This window comes from Pseudophryne corroboree, chromosome 1 (assembly GCF_028390025.1).
Source record: "Pseudophryne corroboree isolate aPseCor3 chromosome 1, aPseCor3.hap2, whole genome shotgun sequence".
Classification (NCBI taxonomy): domain Eukaryota; kingdom Metazoa; phylum Chordata; class Amphibia; order Anura; family Myobatrachidae; genus Pseudophryne; species Pseudophryne corroboree.
In genome coordinates, this window is record NC_086444.1 from 1,036,627,775 (window position 1) to 1,036,653,361 (window position 25,587).

The following is a 25,587-nucleotide window of genomic DNA, read 5'->3' on the forward strand; positions in this document are numbered from 1 at the left end:
TGCCTCTCTCCACTTCAATCTATCCTCAATGCTGCTGCCCGTCTCATCTTCCTTACCAAACGTACTACATCCACATCTCCTCTCTTGCAGGACCTTCATTGGCTACCCTTCCCATTCAGAATCCAATTCAAGCTTCTCACACTCACCTACAAAGCCATCACCCACTCTTCTCCCTCTGACATCTCTGACCTAATATCTCTTTACATTCCCACCCGACCTCTTCGCTCTGCTAATGCACGCCATCTCTCCTGACAACTGAATTCAGGTCCATTTGTATGTATCCAAACCACAATTGAAGATTTCCTTTATCTGACTACTTAGCTTGTCCTTTCAATAGATGTAAAGGTGCAGTGCCCAGCTCCTCCACCAACGCGTTTCACTGTCTGCCACTGTCTGTCTGCTTGAAAAATTATTTTGCCCACCGCTAGTTTAAACCAAGGTGGCCACCCTGGTAACAGCCAACCCTGGTAACAAGTGTACCGTCTCCGTCCTCATGCTCCAAATGAGCCAGCCTATATACACTCATGACTCTCGCACAAAATGGATCTGTTGTGTGTTTGCATGGTAACTGCCTTATTGCCACCCAGAAACGCCTATTTCACACAAAGAGATTGATCAATCCATCCTTCCATCAAAGGACTGATCAATCCATCCACATTAACAATATCTGTCCATGTGGGCTGTTTCTAATTTCTTTCTGTGGCACAGTTTACAGATATCGGCAAGATCTGTCCACATTTGGAGTTGTGTCCGATTAATAATAAGGGCCAAAACTGTTTAGTGTAAAAAGTGTGTTACCTAGTAGTTGCAGTTCTATTTAACAGCAGATCTAATAATAGTTATATTAATAAGCAACACTTCTACTCCCCAAGAAAATCCTAAAACTTGGGTGTAAGAGAGCAAGGATCCAAATTTATGTTATTTTTATGGCATACATTGGGGTAGATTAAATTGCCCCTGTACGCAATAGCAAAGGAACACTGACAAGGGCAGCTGAATTCGTGCTCCTTGCGGCCCATTTCGCCCTGGACTCTCTGAATTTTGTACGCAGCCTTACTGGCCTGTAAACAATAAATCAGTGAGTCCGGTGCAACTGGAAGTACATCATATAGCCGCATTTACTCGTGGGCGCGAGATGATTACGACTAATTGAATCGACCCAATTGTAAAACATAATCAAAATAAACAAATTGTCAACAATATAAAAACAAACTGAATTGTCTTACAGTGGTTGATATGTATGTGCATGTACAGTGATTAGTGAAATTGTGTGGAAAACAAAAATGATTCCTACAGAAAAAAACACTAATCAAATATCTATATGTCATTGCTGGAAAATTTTTCATTCTGTCCTTCCCTTGCCAGGAGTTTGATAAAGCCAACACGCAGAGAGTTCATCAACTATTCTGGGACGTTGATGAGATGCTGTTTGAAGACAGCGTGACTTCTCAGAATAAGAACCTGCAAGCAGAGTGTAAGGACTGGACCAAGAGATCTCTTCACCTTAGGTAATACATCCTGTATTGAATTATTTGAAAATGTGTTGACATTTTTTTTTTCATGATTGTATGTTCTTTCCACAATTATTTTTTAAGCATAATTAAGTGCTTATTAGAATGGTCGTCATATAAAAATGTTGGCTTTATTTGCTATGGAAATACTAACCTTTTTCTTTCATCCAGCTGGGGGACACTGCGAGCAGGGGGTAAAGAGGGCAGTCTATTAGGAACTTCATTGAATTCATCACAAAAAGCCCCTACCATCTATACTCACTTTTAGCTAGGTGACTAGGAATATTAGCACTTCTGCACAGCTTCTTTTATATTTTATTTGTTTTTATTTATTTTACTTGGTCTAGTTGTTATGGTGTGTACACACGGTGAGATCCTTGCTATGCCCGATTTTGACTATGCGATTTCCCTTGAACTCCCCCAGAGCCCAGAAGTACCGATTTTGACTATCTGTACTTTCGAGTTTGTCTATGTACGATTTTGACTAAGTGCCAATTTTGACTATACTTTGTACTAGATCGTACACTAGATAGTCAAGATTGACTTGCCTGCATAGTCTATCTAGCCTTACGATACTGACCCCGCGGGAGTGCGCATCGGTATCAAATCGGTATCGCAAGCTGCCTAACACCTTGAGATGTGCACTAACTTTCCTTAATATTTATAGTATACTATAGTATATAGTCAAAATCTTACAAATTTAGTTCACGGTGTGTACACACCTTTAGACTAAGGGTCTATTTACTAAGCCTTGGATGGAGATAAAGTCGATGGAGATAAAGTCCCAGCCAATCAGCTCCTAACTGCCATGTTACAGGCTGGGTTTGAAAAATGACAGCTAGGAGATGTTTGGCTGGTACTTTATCTCCATCCATTTTATCTCCATCCAAGGCTTAGTAAATAGACCCCTAAATTGGTTACTGGATGAATTGAGCCTGCCTGTGCATCTTGTAATGCTGGGGACCGTTGGCAATACAAAGGATGGAAAGATGAAACAAATGGTTGAGTCAGTTTGTGCAAATTCCCTGGCCTTATCCATCACAGAGATTACATAGTTAGCTGCATGTTTGCCAGTCAGCTCCTAACTGCCATGTCACAGGCTGTGTTTGAAAAATGACGGTAAGGAGCTGGTTGGCTAATAGTTTATCTCCATCCACTTTTAGCTCTGTCTAAAGGTGGGTACACACTGATAGATATATCTGCAGATCAATTGATCTGCAGATATATCTATGGACGGATCGGGCAGTGTGTTGAGCATACACACTGCCCGATCCGTCGGGGACTGACGTCATGAACTGCCCAGTTCAGCTGTCAATCACCGCCACCCGCCGCAGCATGTGTACGGGCGGTCGGCCGACCGCCCCGTACACACACAGCGACGCGCCAATATATCGGTAGATATATTGGCCGTCGGCTGTGCTGCGTGGCCGGCGCGATACGTCTGTGAACGACGGAGTTCACAGACGTATCAGACGTACACTCTGGCTGACGGTCCCGCGATATATCGGCTGTTCAAGAGTGTGTACGGGCCTTAAGTGTGGGTACACACTGGAAGATATATCTGCCGATCAATTGATCGGCAGATATATCTATGGACGGATCGGGCAGTGTGTTGAGCATACACACTGCCCGATCCATCGAGGACTGACGTCATGAACTGGGCGGGCGTGTACACATGCCCGCCCAGTTCAGCTGTCAATCACCGCCGGCCGCCGCAGCATATATACGGGCGGTACACAGCGACGCGCCAGTATATCGGTAGATATATAGGTCGTCGGCTGTGCTTCGGGACCGACGCGATACGTCTGTGAACGACGGAGTTCACAGACGTATCGGCCGTACACACTGGCCGACGGACCTGTGATATATCGCCCGTTCAAGAGAACGGACGATATATCGGTCAGTGTTTACGGGCCTTAAGGCTTAGTAAATATCTGTACAGGATCTAACATGTGGTCTCTTACTCATTAGAAAAGAATTACTACAGCTTCTAAAAATGAAAAGTGGTGGTGTTTCCCATAGCAATTAATCAAATTCTAGCTATCATTTCCTAGAAAATGATAGACAGAATCTGATTGGTTGCTGTGGGCAACACCCAGAGCTGGATTTAGACCTCATGGGGCCCTAGACAAGATATCAGTTTGGGGACCCCCTCCATCATACCTAACCCCTAACCCAAACCGCTAGACCAACCCTAATACACTAACTCTAATACCCTATCCCTAATGACCTAACCCAAACCACTAGACTAACTCTAATATCCTAACCCAAACTGAATAGCCTCAGCCAAACCCCTAAACTAACCCTAATACCCTAAGACTAAGTTAGATGGTATGACTAAGTGACCTAAGTTATGACTCCTTAGAAGGAACCATACAGTTGTTTACAACGGCAGACGGGAACCCCCCCTCGCTATTTTTTTTGCTTTTATTAAGTATACTATAGGATTTTTTTTTTTTTTTATGGTAGGGGGGGGAATGTGGACAGGACTGCCTTATATTACAATTACCAGGGTGGGCACAATAACAAACAAATGGTAAATTAATCATCATGATAGTAATTTATAGTTTGTTTACCTGCTGCCTGCAGTGCTGCTGCCTGCCTTGTAACCTCTTCTCCTCTGATCCTCAGTCTCTGACAGTGAGCCTCTCTCTGCCCATCCCTCAGCTGCTCTCACTTCACTTACCAGCACGCAGCTGCTGTTCTGGGGCTGGGGCGTGCTAGGGCTGGCTGGCGCTTGCTGTGGCTGTGCGGTGGCCCTCACCAATTCAGTGGGACTAGGAGTGTGGAGCGGGTTCACGTGAAGTTACGCGGTGGTTGCGCAGTGCTTTTCTGGGAACGTTTTGCGCACAGTAACATAGACCAGTGCTAGTGATATTACTACTGGTTTGAGCCCCATTACTGAGCCTCCGTAAAATATTTACTCGTACAGCTAGAAGCCAGCATTTGTGATGGGCAGGCCATCTTAGAATGGTGCTATGGTTACTTACATGCCAAGCCGCTGCCGGGCTTCCTTGCCCATGTGATATTGTATTGAGAAATCACTGTTTTCCTAGACCTCACAATCATTATTTGGCTTATGTATATATACAGCACATACATAAGATATAGATGGGAAAGAGATTGTCGGAGGGGTGTATTACTGTAACACCTCTCCTGCACTAAGACATCTATGTGATTAGCGGTGAAGCAGGATATCTCAGCACAGAGATGTAGTTACATGATACTACATCTTGCCCATAGAGACAGACGAGGAGATGTGTGCTGAGCAATCTAGTACATACCGCTCAGCACACATCTCTCACCCTGCTCAACACACAGCGCGAATGCCAAATTTAGAGTAAGCGATAGCGACGCGCGGGGCTGCGCATCAGTATCGCCGTGGACATACTGTACACACGGAGAGATTAAGACTTTATAGATATGTTTTTAAAGTGCTCAAACTCCTCCGCACTCCTCAATACTCCATGGCTCCTGTAGTCCCCAAACTACTTCAAGACAAGGATTTTGACATAAGTGTACAAAAATCAGAAAGCATTCATTATGTGGACAGTGATAGCACGTTTCACGTTATACTGCCGACTCTGTTAAAATGCTAAGTAGCTTAGAAGGCAAAATTGCGTTTTTGTGGCCATGCCCCCCTCTACACAATGCCGAGATCACCTAGTACGGAGGGGTGGGGGGGTTATGTGCTGGGGGTGGCGGCAGTCTGGAAAACTTTCCCACTTTTTTGTGGGGTCGGGTGTGCCACCTGATTTTTGGGAGCCTCCTAGCCAATCTGGGAGAGTGGGCAAGTATGGTGCATCCCTGCACAGAAGCTACCATACTCCATTTGCCAAGCAAAGCAGGTGCAGTGAGAACAAAGAGGAATGCTGGCTGTTTGTGTTACTTTGCACACACTTGTAAATAGTGTTTTATAGTGAGCCTCAAGCAGATTTCAGATGTGTCTTACTAAATCTAAAGGTTTCTGCTCGTGTCTTTTAGAATATTGGGAAACCAACTTATTTTTCCAAAGGATGAAGGCTTCCAGCATTTTCAGAGCAAGACTTCAAATTACTCATCTACAAGTCCCAAAAGTATTGTTGAGAGCTCTAATTCCTTGAAACAGTAAGGAGATTTGTTTTATTATCTGTAATTGGATATGGCTAAGTGATCTGCACATTAGTATAATGAGAACCAAGAACTAAGGCCACTAAGGAAATCTCTACCTAGGTGATATTTTAGGGAGAACGTTGAATCTAAATCTGTAATGTCACACATATGGAGCCTCATTTACCTTCATTTGCAAAATTGCACATCGGGTGATCATCGTCAGACTGCGCATGCTCTGAGAACGCATTGTGTGTGTGCGATGGTCGAAATGCGATTACAGCCTAAGGGAATGCAATCACAATTTAATTGACAGAAAATGACCGTTTGTGGGTGTTAACATGGCATTTCTGGGGTGTGGTTTGAAAAACGCAGACGGGTCACGGCCGTTTTCAGGGCATGTATCTGACGTCAGCTGCAATTGCTTGCGATTAAAGACGTGGCGCCGGTGCAATGCACTCTAATTATTCTGAGTAGCCCTGGGTCATCCACAACGGTCGATGATACTCGGATTTTGCATTTGCATTGCAGTTCTGCTGATACATACGCAGATTTGCGATCACATCGGTGGCCGTCTTTTACCATTCAGGGCGGCTCCTCACATGTGATTCTCAGCAGTAGCAGTTTTGAGACGATTGTAATTTCTGTCTCCCTAGTGATCCAGACTGAATTAGGCCCTTGGTGTACCAGCAGAAGTAGCATAATGCATTGTGAGATAGGCATTTGCATTGCTGGAGAAAAGGGGTGGGGGATGTTCTTTGGCATTAAACAAAATGTGTATTCACAAAACTAATATGCAGCCACCCGATGGAATATTGCAAATTGAACAAGAAATCTAAGAAGAAAGGGGATGCAATGGAGCAGCCTGTAATTATATTAGCTGTCAAAAACTCCGGCATTGATAGGAAAGTTTCTTTGACGGTGCTCTGTTCCTCCACCTGAGACAAAGTTCTTACGTAGTTGAAGTTGCTTTGAATTTGATTATGTTTGCGTGTGCTGGGCAGAGTGTTGCAGAGTAACACTGGCAAATTTATCCCTGGTATTAATATTTTATGCATTCTTACCTGTTTGAATAATTTAGGATTTACAGATGCATCCTCATACATCTAGCCTCAATACGCCATGCAGCGCACAATGCCTGCTACGGATGAGCCGCCAGGTCCTGCGCAACTCTACTAGCGTCAGGTGTTGTTTTTTTGACAAAAATGCATCTTAGTTGCAGCGTAATGTGGCGAGGTTGCACCAGGAGATTGTGCTGATTATTTTGATATGTGACACTGGTATATCTGTGTGTGAGTCTGTATATGGAGAGAGATAGTACTAAGTACTAACCAATCAGCTCCTAAATGTCATTTTACAGTCTGTGTTTGATAACTGAAAGTTGGAAGCTGTTTGGGTGGTACTTTATCTCTTTCCACTATAAAGGGGGGTACTCACGGAGAGATCCATGCTTAAAATCTAAGCAATCTGACTAGATTGTTTAGATTTTAAGCACAGATCACTCGTGTGTAGCCCCCTCAGCGATAGCGATGCGCGGGCCCGCACATCGCTATCGCCGCTGCTAGATTGAGCCTGTATGCAGGCCCCCGTCCTCCCCCCGCATCGCTCAGCACACATCGCGCTGTGCTGAGCGGAGGGAGAGATGTGTGCTGAGCGGTTCGCTCAGCACACATCTCTCCCGTGTATACCCCCCTTAACTCTCTCCAAGCTTTGATAAATCTCCCCCTTAGATCTGCAGCACACAGGTTTTAAAACGCAACAGAAAATCTCAGCAATCATATTAAACTGAGTAATCATCATGCACCCATGAAATGGTGCTTGTGCTTCCCCATTTAATGCAGTATCATATGTACCATGGAGGCTGCTATTTTGTGTCCGGAAAATGTTGGCTTATAAATAGCCCATGTGCTACAGTCCTCATCCAAAAAGCTGCAAGGTTCAGAAGCATGCTGTACCTCCCAGCATGAAAGGGGTGGAGCTCTGCTATGGAGGGATGGGGCCTTGCTGTGAAGGGTCATGGCCTTGTGGCAGACCCCCATATACGTCAATGTGGGGCGTGCCCAGCACTCTCCGAGATGCTGGACAGCCCCCAGGTACTCGTGCTCTAGTGTTCACTCTAGAATCCAGGCCGGGCAGGGCGCCGGTTCTAGAGGGGCACTAGCGTGCCGCGCGCGCGCCGAAAAGGGGGCACGGCCATGCAAAATAGGGGGCGGGGTCATCACGAGTAATAAAAGGGGCGTGTGCAGCCGGCGGAGGTGCTGGGCTTCCCCCAAGCGCTCTCTCAGCGTGAATGGATGCCGCGCGCATGCGAGCGGCATCTTTACATGCTGTGAGGGCAGGAAGCGGGCGGCAGTTTTAGCAGGGCGCCGCAGAAAGGGCAGGGCGGGTTTTGCCCTTAAAAAATCGGGCAGGGTGCGGCACCCTGCTAAAACTGCCTAGCGTGAACACTAGTGCTCTATGAGTAGATGCCATGCGCATCGCACGGCCTCTATTCCATTGATGCATTGCTCTGCTGTGCTGTACAGAGCAGCAGTGACAGTGCTCCCACCCAACTTTCCCCCATGGCGGCACACCGTGGCCAGCAGGTGGGAAAGTCCCCTAAAAATGGGGATGACCCGCTGAAAATTGGGAGGTATGCAGAAGTACGTTACCCACTGACACTTGCCATGATGTTGATTCCATGTTTTAAAAGCTGAACTTGAAAATGTCCTCTTTAAAAATGTCCTGTTTGTAATGTATTGCAGGCTCTGTGTCTCTGGGTCACGGCTAGTTCCTGCAGCATCGCCATTGCAAAGAACTGACGAGTCCACATCCAGCACAAGTTCTCTGGGTTCTGAGTTTTCAGTGTATTCATTCCTGGAGGAAGAGATCTATGATGCAGATGGCAGTATTGAGGAATATCTCGCCTATGACAGCAGAGAGCAGTAAATAACCATTTTTCTATGTTACCGTTGGCTTATACATGTCTTTAGTGTGTATTTATTGTGTGCCTATTTATTGATAATGAGTCTAGGAGGGTTAATAGCAGTAGAGCTGACCTGAGTCTGCAGCAGGCCCTCTCAGACTTTCTTTCTCTAGTAAAGGCTGCATGGTGAAATACCTTTAAGCATAATAAAATGAAATCTTCTCTAACTACTAGTGATGATGAGGGATTGGACCCGAGCAAAGCTCAGCTTCGCCAAAAGAAGTCATGGCGTGGTATACCCCCCGTCTCTCCCAATGACTGCATCATAGACGCAGTGGCTGCAGAAGCCTTTGATGACACCTGGAGAAGTGTTGCAGAGTCCATGCAAGAACTAATCATTAAATCGTGGGAGGATGCTACAGGTACAGTATATAATGTTTCACCTCTGATACACAGGTTTAATAAGATAGCTTTATGCTAGCCATTATCCTAGCACAGAGCAACAAACATATTAATACAGGATCCGGTGAGCGCACTTAGGGGCATATTCAATTAGGTGGAAGATTTTGTCCCCCAAAAAATGTGTGGACCTCACGCTCAGTTTGAAATTAGCGCAGGTATGCACGCTCCTGATACCAGCGGTATCCAATTAAAATTAAATGGTGAAGTGAGCGACCTGACTAGATTGTGCCTGCATGCAGGGCAATCTAGAGTCAGCGATAGTGACGCGCTAGGGCGCACATCGCTCACGCTATGGGGCATATACACGGAGCGATGTATGATTATTTTCTAAGCAATCTAGTCAGATTGCTCGAAATGGAGAAAAAATCACTACATGTGTACCCCCCTTTAGGGGCATTGTGCGTCTCTCTCCAGGTTATAAAACACTTTTTACAGTACATTCTTTTATAAATACAATCCAAAAGCAGCTAAAAGCAATTTTAGAAAAGGGTCAAAATTGTTATTTTCATTTACAGGTTTTTTTTTATCAACTATTGTTTTCTAGACTTGTTTTTCTTTTTTTGTTGCATTTCTAATGTGACGTTATTTTCTTTTCAACTGATTTTTAATACTTTTAGCTAGTAAAACTGTCGGGGAACTATAAAGCAGTATTTTTAGTAGGCCTATGTAAATTTGCCAAAAGTATGAAATGAATATAAAATCTTAATCTTTATGCTATGACAAATATTTTTTTTACTTTCAACTATAATGGGTGGGGAAGGGGGTACAGACTCACAATTTAAGGGTCAATTTAAATTACCTGTAGTGAAACAGGTACTGTATGCCCACACAAAATTTTCTTCGGTCTCCATCTACTGTTCAAAGAGTAGCACAGCCCTGTCCATGCAGGTCGTGTGTAGTTACAAAGCAGAACTATAAAGCTTACACGTTAGCCCAGTGGTTTTCAAACTTTTTTGAATCACAGCGCCCTAGAATATCAGAATTATTTTCACGGCACCCCAGGCCAAAAATTTCTTATTGAGAAATTTAGAAATAAATATTACATTAAGTAGATCGCGTTTATATGTCATCCTTAGGGATGGTGAGGGACAAGATTTGCTTCTGTTTGGCCACATATTTTATGACTGGCAGCCACCAGCACTGGTTTTGCCTATTATATTGACCATGAATTATTTGAATTGGTCCTGGACCACCAACCAAGGGCACCCCTGCAAGTGTCCCGAGGCACCCCAGGGAGCCACGGCACGCATTTTGGGAACCTCTGCGTTAGCCAATTTACCAAACTGCACTCTGAGATCAAAGTAATAGAATGCACTTTCTTTCTTCCTATGTTTCTTCTTCCTATATTTCACCCTCATTCCAGCAGAGAAGAGACAGTCTCTTAAACAGATATACAGTATATCTACATGTGTGTATGAATGTATATGTGCTGTATACTATTCTGTATACAAAGTCACAGGGCTTCCAGAAATCACATTATTAAGATTATTACTTTTTTTTCACCTACTATCTTCACTACATTCCAGAATATCAATTCAAGCAGTCAGCATAAGCAACCAGTGACAGCATTGGGCAGTCTTTCCCAAACATCTTGCCACAAAGCCTCTATTAGGGGATCTGTAGGCTGAGATATAAACGGAGCATTTTGCTCACTTATTACTCATTTTTTCTGCAAGGCAGCTCAAATCTTTACGGAAACGTGTTGTTTTTTTTTTGGCTTGATGGAGTGTTGGCCACGTATTAATTATTATTATTAATTATTAATATTAATTATTGTTACTCTTCAGGCGTTTATCCTTCATTGCACTATTTATACTGTCAGTCCATTGTAGGGATGGGGGTTAGAGGAAAGGGGATGCGGTCCGGATTCTGACGGTTGGGATCCCGGCAGTCAGAATACTGACACAGCTGGGAATGCCGGCACTGATGTCCCAACATTAATTGAAATGCTGGATCCCGACCGCCAGAATCCCCAGAACGAGGACTGTCAGGACAATGCACTAGTAAGCCGCAGGGGGGGGCGTTGTGTTTAGGCTGCGGGGGTAGGGTTAGACTTAGGTTGCTGGTGGGAAAGGTTAGGATTATGCTGTGGGGAGGTGGGTTAGGGTTAGGCAGCACCGGGGAAGGTTAGGGTTAGGCTGTGGGGGGGGGGTTAGGAGTAGGCTGCGGGAAGGGGAAGGTTAGGGTTCAGCACCACCGGGGAGGGTTAGGGTTAGGCTGCGGAGGTGAAGGGGGTTAGGGTCAGCCTGGGGGTAAGAAGGGTTAGGAAGGTTAGGGGTAGTAGGTGTCGGGATCCTGAGCGTCGTGAATAAGACGCAAACATTAGCGCCCTTGAACTCACGCCGGGAATCTCATGGTGCTTGGCATGTTGAGACTAGATGTATGAGGACACATCTGCATTTATGTTTTGTACTTTACACTTTTGTGAGTTGGATTTATTACTGTGCACTTTACTGGCTTTCATGTTACCTATTATCTTGTTTGTATTGTGCTGCAAATAAAAGATAATAAAACATACAGTGTACCGGCGTTCTAATGGTACACCATCTTCATTTTCAGAGAACATAAAAAAAGCAGGAATGAGTCATATATCTGCAAACAAGTATCTTCAGCTACCAGTTCCACGGATTATGTCAGGGACAACAGGAATTCCTCCATCACGGGGCTCTGAGGCTCGGAGCATGTCATTTGGCTCCTATGTGTTTACTTCTCAGGTACAAATTATGAAAACTTATATCGGCGTTTGGCTTTGCTTAATGGAACTATAGACAAGTTACCTAAGGAAGATTGAGCCACATTGCCGTCATAGACCAACCGCTACACTTGGGACTAGATTTTGAGTTGAATGTCATTTTGAATGCTGACGGGTTGAGTGATTTTCAGCAAACTGCGCATCTGTCGTAGCCGGGTGCATACAGATGTAGCCTAAATACGCCGTGCACCGTGAGATACCTGGCGTGAATGAGCCGGCATCTCTAGCAGTGATGTAGGAAGACACATCTATATGTATCTTAAAGTAATTACGAGAGAATCGCGCACATCTCAGTAGCTTTGATTACTGCATGCAGGGCCGAGCATGTGGGGGGTACTAATTACCCGGGCTTGTTTGTTGGACGGCATGGTAGGGACCCGGGTCTGCCACCGCTCTCCGTCTCCTTCTTACACGTCAGCAGCAGCCTCTCTCCACAGCCTAGCATGCACTGGTATGTATGTGCTGGGCTGCAGTGGGGCTCGGAGGGCTCCTCTGTCTGAACACCCCCCAGTGCTCCCCTCTGTCCAGCATGCCACTTTGCAGTGCTGTGAACACTTTTTTCCCCCTATATTTACCCTCCCACTTCCCCCAATAGTCCCCACACCCGGCCCAGCCCTCTACGGCCCTGACTGCATGGCAACACCTGATTTCAGTTATATCTCCTGTACAACGACTACGACAGGTGCAGCTGCAGATGGTAACAGTGATGGTTGCTCTTGCAAGCGGAGAACTAGGGGTTTTACAGTTGCATAGATACGTTTGACTCCAGATACCGGTGGATATTTTCAAAGAACTTCCAATTGCATCAAGCGGACAGAATTGTGTCATCATTATGTGGGACTCCAAATCAATGCTGTTTCCTTCACGAATTCTCAGTCTGCCCCACTGTGGCCATCTGCCTATAGCTATCTCCTGTGTAACTGATGAGACTAAATATCATGTCACTCTATATATGACAAGAGTAAAATTAATTAATGTATGTTGGTTGTCTTGTTGCAGGTGCATCGTAATTTCAGCAGTGACTTAAATGGAGTAATGACAATACAAGCTAAACCTCTACAACATCGTCATGCTGGACTGGTGGAGAAGACACGGTATGTATTGTGCAGCTAAGCAGTTACATGAATAGAAATACTGACATGTTAGCAGCAATGAATACTGCAGCAGAGGGTTATTTGTCTCCTCCTGTTTGCATGCATAGAATCAGAGCCAAGAGGTCTATTTATATAGGCAAAAGTAGCAAAAATTGTCACGGAAGTCTGAGGAGGAGTATAGGCAGTGGAGAAATTAGGGTGGGGAAACAACTGATGTGCATACAAGCCTACATGCTATATATTTATTAATCCAACTGATATGTAACTGACCTGACTTTACCTGACTCAGAGTGAGACATGGGGCCTAATTCAGACTGGATCGCAGTCTGAAGCCTTTTGTGGGGTGCTCACGCGCGGCGGGTGCGCACTCCAGGAGCCCAGTGAGATGCTATCAGCATCTCAGGGGTGCGATCGCCTCTGCCTGATTGAAAGGCATAGGTGGTCGCGGGGCAGGAGGGGGCATGCCAACGGTGTTAGAACGCCGTTGGCGTGGCCGCGGTCCGAACATCGCAGGCGTGTCCAGACCGTTGGGGGGTGGGTCATGGTGGCTGCACATGACGTCACATGCAGCCGCTGCAAACCGGGACGTGGCGAGTAGTGGCCTGCCAGCGTGCAGGAGCTGCGCTGGCAGGGAACTACTTGCCAGGTGCAAAAGTATCGCCGCCGTGCAATGCTTTAGCACCTGTGCGGGGAAGCAGGGCCTGACATGCGGGGCAGAATAGCCCTGTGCTGGACTTTCCCCTGCATGTCAGAGAAACTAATTTAGCACATCTACGATCAGATCTGAATTATTCCCCATGGGCATTTTGCAGCGTTATTCTTGTTCCAAGGTGGTTCCATCCTACAGGATGTCAGAGCTTTCCTGCTTGTGTGATGGAAGTCGTCCAGGACTCTTCTGCAGTTACATACATTTCTTGCTGTTTTCTGTGCTATAGATGTGTCCACATACACCACATACATCCTCATAAAGCAACAAGCAAACTGTTCTACGGGCCACAGACTATGTGACTTAGCTGCACCAAGCATCCCACCAGAGACTTTTTTCCCCCCGAAATATGCATCTTATTCACATCACTAAGATGACAAAGTACAATGCACGGGTACACTAACTACTGACACTGGCATTTCATGTACTTTTGTGTGCAACACAGTAGCTAATCTGGGTAAATAGACAATAGAAAGAGCTTTGATATGAGTCATCTGAGCAGTGCCTCACACCACGTATCATTAGGCTTAATCTGTGGCTTTATATTAATTCCTTTGTGCCCGGCAGCACTCCCCACCCAGCAGCTGCAGACATTAGCAGCCACTGGGCAAATGTAAAAAATCAGCCATTACCTTCCCTGTGAAGCAGCCGAAGGCTGCAGAGAGGATCAGGTGCCGGGAAACTGAAGTCACGATGGTCACAATATTCTGATTATTTATGGTTGTACTGATGCTTATAAAAAAAAACATTATTATTATTATTTATTTATTTTAAATGTCTTTTTAAAAATAAAATTGTATTGGATATATTTTAAATAACTGTTCTTAACCTAAATCATTCATAAAAAAAACAATTCTGAACGGTTTTTGGAAAAAATATTAGTTAAGTGGTTAAAAGTAACTGCAGTGTGTAATCTTGCAGTCTACATATTTACATAATATGCTTTCTCTGACGTCCTAGTGGATGCTGGGAACTCCGTAAGGACCATGGGGAATAGCGGGCTCCGAAGGAGACTGGGCACATCTCAGAAAGAATTAGGACTACCTGGTGTGCACTGGCTCCTCCCTCTATGCCCCTCCTCCAGACCTCAGTTAGAATTCTGTGCCCGGCCGAGCTGGTTGCACACTAGGGGCTCTCCTGAGCTCCTAGAAAAGAAAGTATATATTTAGGTTTTTTATTTTCAGTGAGATCTGCTGGCAACAGACTCACTGCTACGAGGGACTTAGGGGAGAGAAGCGAACCTACCTGCTTGCAGCTAGCTTGGGCTTCTAGGCTACTGGACACCATTAGCTCCAGAGGGATCGAACACAGGCCCAGGTCGTCCGGTCCCGGAGCCGCGCCGCCGTCCCCCTTGCAGAGCCAGAAGCAAGAAGAACGTCCAGGAAATCGGCGGCTGAAGACTCCGGTCTTCATTAAGGCAGCGCACAGCACTGCAGCTGTGCGCCATTGCTCCCCATGCACACCACACACTCCGGTCACTGATGGGTGCAGGGCGCTGGGGGGGGGGGCGCCCTGGGCTGCAATAAGAGTACCTTATATTGGCATAAAACACATAATATAGTCAGTAAGACTATATATGTGTAAAATCCCCTGCCAAAAATATCCTTAAAAAAGCGGGAGAAGTCCGCCGAGAAGGGGGCGGGGCTCTCTCCCTCAGCACACTGGCGCCATTTCCTCTCACAGCTCCGCTGGAGGGACGCTCCCCAGGCTCTCCCCTGCAGTTTCCAGGCTCAATAGGGTGAAAAAGAGAGGGGGGGCACTAAATATAGGCGCAAACTGTATATTTATAGCAGCTATAGGGGAAAAATCACTGTGTGTAGTGTGAATCCCTGCATTATATAGCGCTCGTGTGTGCTGGCATACTCTCTCTCTGTCTCCCCAAAGGACTTTTGTGGGGTCCTGGCCTCAGTCAGAGCATTCCGTGTGTGTGTGTGTGTGTGTGTGTGTGTGTGTGTATGTGTGTCTGTACGGCTGTGTCGACATGATTGATGAGGAAGATTATATGGAGGCGGAGCAGTTGCCGATAAGTGTGATGTCACCCCCTGCGGGGTCGACACCAGAGTGGGTGGATATGTGGAAAGTATTAACCGACAGTGTCAACTCCTTTACATAAAAGGCTAGATGACGTACAGCAGTGGGACAGCCGGCTTCTCAGCTCGTGCCTGCCCAGGCGTCTCAAAAGCCATCAGGGGCTTAAAAACGCCGCTACCTCAGATGGCAGACACAGATGTCGACACGGAGTCTGACTCCAGTGTAGACGACGATGAGACAAATGTAAAATCCACAAGGGCCATCCGTTGTATGATTACGGCAATGAAAAAGGTGTTGCACATTTCTGACATTAACCCAGTTACCACAAAAAAGGGTATTATAGTTGGGGAGAAAAAGCATCCAGTGGTTCTTCCCCCATCAGATGAATTAAATAAAGTGTGTGAAGTGGGGTTCCCCCGATAAGAAAATAGTAATTTCTAAAACGTTACTGATGGCGTACCCTGTCCCGCCAAAGGACAGGTTACGTTGGGAGACGTCCCCTAGGGTGGAGAAGCGCTCACACGCTTGGCAAAAAAGGTGGCACTGCCGTCTCAGGATACGGCCGCCTTAAAGGAGCCTGCTGATAAAAAACAGGAAGCTATCCTGAAGTCTGTATATACACACTCAGGTATTATACTGAGACCTGCAATTGCTTCAGTGTGTAGTGCTGCAGCAGCTTGGTCCGATACCCTGTCAGATAATATACTAGACAGGGATACTATTTTGCTAACCATAGAACATATAAAAGACGTCGTCTTATATATGAGAGATGCACAGAGGGATATTTGCCGGCTGGCATCTAAAATTAATGCAATGTCCATTTCTGCCAGAAGAGTATTATGGACTCGGCAGTGGACAGGTGATGCTGATTCTAAAAGGCACATGGAGGTTTTGCCTTATAAGAGTGAGGAATTGTTTGGGGAGGGTCTCTCGGACCTAGTATCCACAGCAACAGCTGGGAAGTCGACATTTTTACCTCAGGTTTCCTCACAGCCGAAGAAAGCACCGTATTATCAGGTACAGTCCTTTCGGCCACAAAAAGGCAAGCGGGTCAGAGGCGCTTCCTTTCTGCCCAGAGGCAGGGGAAGAGGGAAAAAGCTGCACCAGACAGCCAGTTCCCTGGAACCAAAATCCTCCCCCGCTTCCTCTAAAGTCCACCGCATGATGCTGGGGCTCCACAGGCGGAGCCAGGTGCGGTGGGGGCGCGTCTCTGGAACTTCAGCGACCAGTGGGTTCGCTCACAGGTAGATCCCTGGGTTCTACAAGTGGTATCTCAGGGATACAAGCTGGAGTTAGAGGCCACTCCCCCTCGCCGTTACCTCAAATCTGCCTTGCCGGCTGCTCCCAAAGAAAGGGAGGTAGTACTGGACGCTATTCACAAGCTGTACTTCCAGCAGGTGATAATCAAGGTACCCCCCCCCCCTTCAACAGGGGCGGGGTTACTATTCCACAATGTTGTGGTACCGAAACCAGATGGTTCGGTGAGACCCATCCTAAAATGTAAAATTCTTGAACACTTATATAAGGAAGTTCAAGTTCAAGATGGAATCGCTCAGGGCGGTTATACAAGCCTGGAAGAGGGTGTCCCCATGTACCCACCTCACCAGGAGTACCTCAGGTTTGTGGTACAGGACTGTCATTACCAATGCCAGACGTTGCCGTTTGGTCTGTCCACAGCACCGAGGGTATTTACCAAGGTAATGGCCAAAATTATGATACTCCTTAGAAAGAAGGGAGTTATAATTATCCCGTACTTGGACGATCTCCTGAAAAGGCGAGGTCCAAGGAGCAGTTGCTAGTCAGCGTAGCACTATCTCAGGAAGTGCTGCATCAGCACGGCTGGATCCTGAATATCCCAAAGTCGCAGCTGATTCCCGCGACGCGTCTGCTGTTCCTGGGTATGATTCTGGACACAGAACAGAAGAAGGTTTTTCTCCCGGAGGAGAAGGCCCAGGAATTATCATCTCTGGTCAGGGACCTCCTGCAACCAAAACAGGTGTCGGTGCATCACTGCACGCGAATCCTGGGAAAGATGGTAGCTCTTACGAAGCGTTTCCCTTTGGCAGGTTCCATACGAGGATCTTCCAGTGGGATCTCTTGGACAAGTGGTCTGAATCGCATCTTCAGATGCATCGGTGGATCACCCTGTCACCAAGGGCCAGGGTGTCTCTGCTGTGGTGGCTGCAGAATGCTCATCTTCGTGAAGGCCGCAGATTCGGCATACAGGACTGGGTCCTGGTGACCACGAATGCAAGCCTCCGAGGGTGGGGGGCAGTCACTCAGGGAAGAAAACGTCCAAGGACAAAAACTTCCTTGCATATAAATATTCTGGAACTACGGGTCATTTACAATGCCCTGAGTAAAACAGAATCCCTGCTTCAAAAACAACCAGTGCTGATTCAGTCAGACAACATCACGGCTGTCGCCCATGTAAATCGACAGGGAGGCACAAGAAGCAGGATAGCAATGGCAGAAGCCACAAGGATTCTTCGATGGGCGGAGACTCACGTGATAGCACTGTCAGCAGTGTTCATTCCGGGAGTGGAAAACTGGGAAGCAGACTTCCTCAGCAGACACAACCTCCACCCGGGAGAGTGGGGACTTCATCCAGAAGTCTTCAAGCTGATTGTACACCGGTGGGAACGACCACAGGTGGACATGATGGCGTCCCGCCTCAATAAAAAGCTAAAAAGATATTGCGCCAGGTCAAGGGACCCTCAGGCGATAGCTGTGGACGCTCTAGTGACACCGTGGGTGTACCAGTCGGTTTATGTGTTCCCTCCTCTTCCTCTCATACCCAAGGTACTGAGGAGAATAAGAAGGAGAAGAGTAATAACTATAATCTTTGTTCCGGACTGGCCAAGAAGAGCTTGGTACCCAGAACTTCAAGAAATGATCTCAGAGGACCCATGGCCTCTGCCGCTCAGACAGGACCTGCTGCAGCAGGGGCCCTGTCTGTTCCAAGACTTACCGCGACTACGTTTGACGGCATGGCGGTTGAACACCGGATCCTGAAGGGAAAGGGCATTCCGGAGGAAGTCATCCCTACGCTGATTAAAGCTAGGAAGGATGTGACCGCAATACATTATCACCGCATATGGCGAAAATATGTTGCGTGGTGTGAGGCCAGGAAGGCCCCAACGGAGGAATTTCAGCTGGGGCGTTTTCTGCACTTCCTACAGTCAGGGGTGACTATGGGCCTCAAATTGGGTTCCATTAAGGTCCAGATTTCGGCACTGTCGATTTTCTTCCAAAAAGAACTGGCTTCACGGCCTGAAGTTCAGACTTTTGTTAAGGGAGTGCTGCATATTCAGCCCCCTTTTGTGCCTCCAGTGGCACCTTGGGATCTCAACGTGGTGTTGGATTTCCTAAAGTCGCATTGGTTTGAGCCACTTAAAACCGTGGAGCTAAAATATCTCACGTGGAAAGTGGTCATGCTGTTGGCCTTGGCTTCGGCCAGGCGTGTGTCAGAATTGGCGGCTTTGTCTTGTAAAAGCCCTTATCTGATTTTCCATATGGATAGGGCGGAATTGAGGACTCGTCCCCAATTTCTTCCTAAGGTGGTATCAGCGTTTCATTTGAACCACTCTATTGTGGTGCCTGCGGCTACTCGGGACTTGGAGGATTCCAAGTTGCTAGATGTAGTCAGGGCCCTGAAAATCTATGTTTCCAGAACGGCTAGAGTCAGGAAGACTGACTCGCTATTTATCCTGTATGCACCCAACAAGCTCGGTGCTCCTGCTTCAAAGCAGACTATTGCTCGCTGGATCTGTAGCACGATTCAACTTGCACATTCTGCGGCTGGACTGCCGCATCCTAAATCTGTAAAAGCCCATTCCACGAGGAAAGTGGGCTCTTCTTGGGCGGCTGCCCGAGGGGTCTCGGCTTTACAACTTTGCCGAGCTGCTACTTGGTCGGGTTCAAACACATTTGCAAAATTCTACAAATTTGATACCCTGGCTGAGGAGGACCTTGAGTTTGCTCATTCGGTGCTGCAGAGTCATCCGCACTCTCCCGCCCGTTTGGGAGCTTTGGTATAATCCCCATGGTCCTTACGGAGTTCCCAGCATCCACTAGGACGTCAGAGAAAATAAGAATTTACTCACCGGTAATTCTATTTCTCGTAGTCCGTAGTGGATGCTGGGCGCCCATCCCAAGTGCGGATTGTCTGCAATACTTGTATATAGTTATTGCTTAACTAAAGGGTTCTTGTTTGGAGCCATCTGTTGAGAGGCTCAGTTGTTATTCATACTGTTAACTGGGTATAGTATCACGAGTTGTACGGTGTGATTGGTGTGGCTGGTATGAGTCTTACCCGGGATTCCAAATCCTTTCCTTATTGTGTCAGCTCTTCCGGGCACAGTTTCCTAACTGAGGTCTGGAGGAGGGGCATAGAGGGAGGAGCCAGTGCACACCAGGTAGTCCTAATTCTTTCTTAGATGTGCCCAGTCTCCTTCGGAGCCCGCTATTCCCCATGGTTCTTACGGAGTTCCCAGCATCCACTACGGACTACGAGAAATAGAATTACCGGTGAGTAAATTCTTATTTTTCTCTTAGTGAACAAGAAGATAAATCTTTGAGTATTATGCCAAGAGTAATAAACTCCGCAAGAAATCGACTGGGAAGGTCAATTGACAACAGTATTATTTCATCCTCTCGGATTCTGCATACCCCTTCTAGGAAGACACCCACGCAAAGAAGACTGCCTGCTCTCACTTTAGATCCCATGCGATCTAAAACACCCAATGTTTACAGTGATGAAGTTCTCAGGGGTACAAAGCTGTGAGTATATTACAGGAAAACATTCATGTGTTGATTAGAATCATTATTTCACAATTTGCTATTACTTTATATGTGGTATCTTAGAAACAAGAGATGTGTTCCTGAGCCCTACTACATCCAGTAATTCCGGATCACTCAGAAGATCTTTCTGCAGTGATATTTGCATATAATGCCACTGGCATCACAGAAACTTTCAAAAATCAATTAGTAGTAGCCAGATAATATGAAGTCAATAATTAAAGAAGAATGTTTATAGCATAATGTTATATAATACGCATATACAGTATTTTTATGTAGAAAATGAAACTATTATTTGATTATATTGTATGGCTGACTCTTGGCTGTGGGCCTGCGACGCTGTTTGGACCTGCGCCTCAAGTTTGGCAGCTACTCAGTGGTCCTGGCTTCAGCCGCGAGTAAGGTTTGCCGAGGGTTCCCCTCTTACCTTCCCCCTGGACCAGCAGCCTCAGTAGCTGTTCCCGATCAGTGGCTCCTGGAGACCCTTATGCGCTGATGACTGCCACGATCAAGGTGCTTCCTGATGGCTCTGGCGTGCTTACTCTGGGGGCCTCTGTGGCTGCCGGCAGCTCTCCGATCCTGGCAGCTTTCTTGCCTGCACACCTGACTCTCCTCCAGGCTAACTTTGGAGTATCCTGCGGCAGCTCTCCGGTCCTGCGTTCCCGAGTCTGTGCACCTGACTTTTGACTCCGATTTAGTCTGAATGCTCCTGCGGCTGCTGGCAGCTCTCTGGAACATGGTGCATTTACCTACTCACTGCTTCCCAGTGATGGCTCCCTACCTCCAGACTGCAGCATATTCAACCTACAGGATTCTGATGCTCCTTAGGAAGCTTCCTCCTTGGATCTGCTGCAAAATAAGGGTGAACACGGTCTAGGCAGAGCCAACTTGCCAGATTATGTCTGGTGGCTGACTCCAGAACAAAGTGGGACTCTCAGGCTCTCCCCTCTACCAATCCTCTATTATATTATAGTTAGGAACAGCTTTTACCACTAAGTGGACTGTAAAGTTATTGGTCACCCTGATGTTGTCTCCTCGTTCATAAGGACATAACAGTGATTGCTTCATAACTAAGTTTTGCTATGTCCATTGTCACAGATTTGACCCTAAATGTTATCCTACTGCAGGAACTGTGTTTTCTATTCTTTGTTTTTGTATGAAGATCACCTGGCTGCAGTTGTATATGTTTCTACTATATAGTGCCTTACTGTGGATTTGGAGCGCCACCTAGTGGTTGCATGAACATAATCTTTTTCACCAGCTGCCTGTAAATTGTACCAAGTCTGTGTTTCAGTTGGTTGTCCTGACAGCATTAATGATGCTCTGAGCCTGGTCACCAGCCTTTTATTGTGTCATCCATACCTAATCCATTTTTTTTTTTTCTTTTTCCCCCCTTCTCACTGTGCATTGGTTCGATTGCTCTTTAATCTTTTTAAATGCCAAGAATGTCTCAGAAAACAAAGAAATCACAGGCTACCTTGGCTAAATCTAAATGCTCACTTGGTCCGGCATCCCACCCTCACCTCACAACTCGGAAATGGGCATTTATCCTCAGATCCAAGCTGTTATGAATAGTCTACTGGATTGCGTACAATCATTCTTTCAAGCAGTCGTGGACTTTAAAACAGATCTCACCTCCCTGGGATCTAGAACGGATGGTTTGGAAACCAAAACGGATGATCTCTGCCAATCTCAAAATTGCTTTGAATCCACTCTACTTCATAACAAAATAGAGAGGGTTATTCAGAGTTGTTAGCAAACCATGTGTACTGCAGGCGGGGCAGATGTAACATAAGCAGCGACAGTTAGATTTGGGTGGGGTGTGTTCAAACTGAAATCTAAATTGCAGTGTAAAAATAAAGCAGCCAGTATTTACCATGCACAGAAACAATATATCCCACCCAAATCTAAATTTCTCTGCACGTTACATCTGCGCTATCTGCAGTGCACATGGTTTTGCCCAATTGCTAACTTTTTTGATTTGCTAACAAACCTCCAGAGTCTCTTAAAGATAAGCAAGAATGCCAAGAAAATAGTTCTTAACGCAACAACCTTCAGACTCGCAATGACCCGAATTAGGGGGACATGTACTAAACAGTGATAAAAGTGGAGAAGTGAGCCAGTTGAGAAGTTGCCCATAGCAATCAATCAGCCGCTCTGTATACGTTTATAGTATGCAACTTATAAATGTTACGTCAATGCTGATTGGTTGCCATGGGCAACTTCTCCACTGGCTCACTTCTCCCCTTTTATCACTGCTTAGTACATCTCCCCCTCAGTCTTCAGCTCAACGCTCCCTTCCTTCCTAAGAGATCTTTTCCAACATGTTGTTCCGGATCTCTCTGCTGATGATTGTTTTCTAGACAGAGCTCATCAAGCCCTCAAGGACAAACTTGCATCATCTCAACTCCCTTGGGACATTATAGTCCGCTTGCATTATTATACATCGAAGGAAAAAATTCTCATGGCTACCTGAGAAAATTCTCTTACCTCTTTCCAAGATATGTAGCAACAAATCCTACAACATTTAGCTTCCTCAATAATTCAGAACCGCAGAGCTCTACAGCTAATAAGAAAGATCCTTCTACACCTCCATATTCACTGCAGATGGGGATTCCCCTTCCTACTGCAAGTCTTCACCAAGAATACGACCCATCAAGTGAAAACTGACTTAAGGGCAGGATCTACTCTCCATACTAGATCTCCTTCCAGATCCCTCTTCAGCTACTTCCCATGGCAGCACGCCGAAACCTCAGCGTACCACACCTCCTGCACTGGAGTGGTAACGGGTGACCGCCCGATCCAACAAACACTCTGATCCCCCGTTATACCTCCCTGTTATAAAAGTCCAGGCTTGTCTAAATTTGAGCATATATGTCCTGCAAACTATTTGTCCATCAGTAGTTAAGGATACATTCCTATATTTCAGTGGTTTACTCCATTGTATCCTTTAGAAGTTCTGATGTTGAATGCTTACTGTTGGTATGATTTTTTGTAGTTTCTGAATGTCATAGTTTCATACTTTCTTTATATCATGCAATATTCCCTTTTTTGTTTCCCCCATATCCTTCTTTGTGCTGTGTCCCTTTCCACTTCAGTCCCTATTCCTCTCCCTTCCCCAATCCGCCCCTCTCTCCCTTCCCTTCCTTCTTCCCATTCCTCCTCTCCTGATCCCCTTGGATGAAACACATTATTGCATTTTTTACCATGGCTTGGTCCATGCTCCTGAAAGCCAGTTTAATTGGTCCTTACAGTTACCACCACCATGTACCTTTACATTTTCTTACAATCTACATGTTTCGTTTCATTTGTAGTGTTCCTTTTTAAGGGGCCTTCTCTGCAGGATTTTTGCCCTATTTGGCTCTCCTCCCCTACCCTCTCTTTCTTTTTTCCCTCTTCATGTGGCTTCTCTCTTTTTACTCCTCCCCTTTTTTTCTCCGAACATAAAATTGCTCTGTATGCTGACAATGTTCTCATTTCGTTAGCTAACTCAATCTAGTCCTTGCAGTCCTTTTTTTGCTGAGATAGATCTATAGTCTCGATACTATTCCTGTAAAACTAATATTTCTAATTCAGTTAAACCTTCTCTGGAAGATACATACCCACTTCTCTTGAACACAAAGAAGTTCAAATACATAGGTATTTTTATCATTTTTATCACTTGTCGTCATCATCAACTTTTTCAAGGTAATTATCCCCGCATTCTCTCTCAAATCAAATCCAATCTAGACTTTTGGCAGACCCACTTTATTTCCTGGATTGGAAGGGTGAATTTGTTGAAGATAAATGTTCTCCCTCGGCTCCTTTACCTTTTTAAAACCCTCACAATTTCTGTCCCTTCTTATGTCTTTAAATCTCTGCACTCTTAATCCTCGCATTTTATTTGGGCAGGTAGGCACTCTCGTGTTTGTTTAAAGCTCTTTTGATACCCAATGTACAGTGGTGGACTTAGTATCCCAAATGTCAAGAAATATTATTTGGCCGCGCAACTTGCTCAGTGTGTTTTAGGGTGCAATCTGGTAGCACAGAAGGGAAAAATGGGAAAAAGCTACATCCAGCTCGATTTGTGTAAAGATTAAAGAAACATTTACATGTTACTACACAGGTGGTATTATCTTCCAACCTGTCTTAGTAAAATGTTTCCAGATACTATACATCACACAGATTATGCCTAGGTTGCACCTCTGCAGGTACTTTCCCCCATATTTGGTGGGCATGCCCAAAAATCTAAAATTTTTGGAGGGAAGTTATTAATCTCTTATTACAGATTTTCCAAATTCCCATCCGTGTGAAGTTTTTTCTTCTTCCTTTGAGTATCCCAACAGGTACCAAGCACCAAAACAAATTAATATGCCACATATTTTCTGCTACCACTTGTCAGCCGCTGATTGGAAGAACTGGCTCCTCCTCCATTATCTTCAATTATGTATCGAATTTGGTATACGCAACGTATGGAATACATGACCAGTATTCTGAAGAATTCCTCCAAATTCTTTGCTAAAGTTTGGAGCCCCTGCCTTGCATAACAAAACGCTCCCCCCCGTTTGAGTTAGGATGAGATTCCTCATCCTTTTGATTGGTTTCCACCCATCAAGATCTCTCTTCTGTCTTCTCTTATATCTTTGGGCCTAATTCAGCATGGATTGTAGATGTGCGAAAAATCACACATCTATGACCCTTTACACTGACATGCGGGGGGGGGGGGGGGGACGCCCAGCACAGGGCAAGTCCGCCCCCGCATGCCGGGTCCTGCCCCCTCCGTCCGCAAACATGCAAAAGCAACGCACGTTGGTGATGCTTTTGCATGTTTAGGGTAGCCCTCTACCTACGCAGCCTAGCGAAGGCAGGCGGCTAACCGCCATGTTTCGGATCACAGCCATTTGATGTCACGCAGCCGCCATGGCCCGCCCCACAAATGGTCCAGACACGCTTTCGCATCTCACAGTGTGTGCACGCACTTCACAGTGCTTCAGAATGTGAATGCTGCCGTAGAAGCATTCCATGCTGAATTAGGCCCTTTGTCTGTCTTCCTTTCCTTTTCCTACTCTTCTTATGGTCTGCCATGCCGTTCCTTTTTTGAGTTTCTTCGTCCCCTCTTTTAAAATTGGTCACTATGCTGTAATCTATAGTTTGATGACTTCAGACTGTGTCACATACATACTAATTCTATATTCTTTGATGTGTCACTGTATTTGTGCTTGGTGACCTTCTAATAAACTTTATATATAAAAAAGTGT

The 25,587-nt window shown here is 45.8% G+C and overlaps 1 protein-coding gene across 2 annotated transcripts in view; it reads left to right on the forward strand.

Annotated features, from left to right (window-relative positions):
* Positions 1-25,587, forward strand: part of FAM149A (family with sequence similarity 149 member A) — a 204,540-nt gene that overhangs the window by 158,794 nt on the left and 20,159 nt on the right. For both annotated transcript variants that reach the window (XM_063920796.1, XM_063920797.1), the window contains exons 4-10: positions 1,366-1,508; positions 5,496-5,618; positions 8,345-8,524; positions 8,740-8,927; positions 11,527-11,681; positions 12,719-12,813; positions 20,108-20,332. In XM_063920796.1, the coding sequence (XP_063776866.1) occupies positions 1,366-1,508; positions 5,496-5,618; positions 8,345-8,524; positions 8,740-8,927; positions 11,527-11,681; positions 12,719-12,813; positions 20,108-20,332 (1,109 nt within the window). The remainder of the gene's footprint in view (positions 1-1,365; positions 1,509-5,495; positions 5,619-8,344; positions 8,525-8,739; positions 8,928-11,526; positions 11,682-12,718; positions 12,814-20,107; positions 20,333-25,587) is intronic.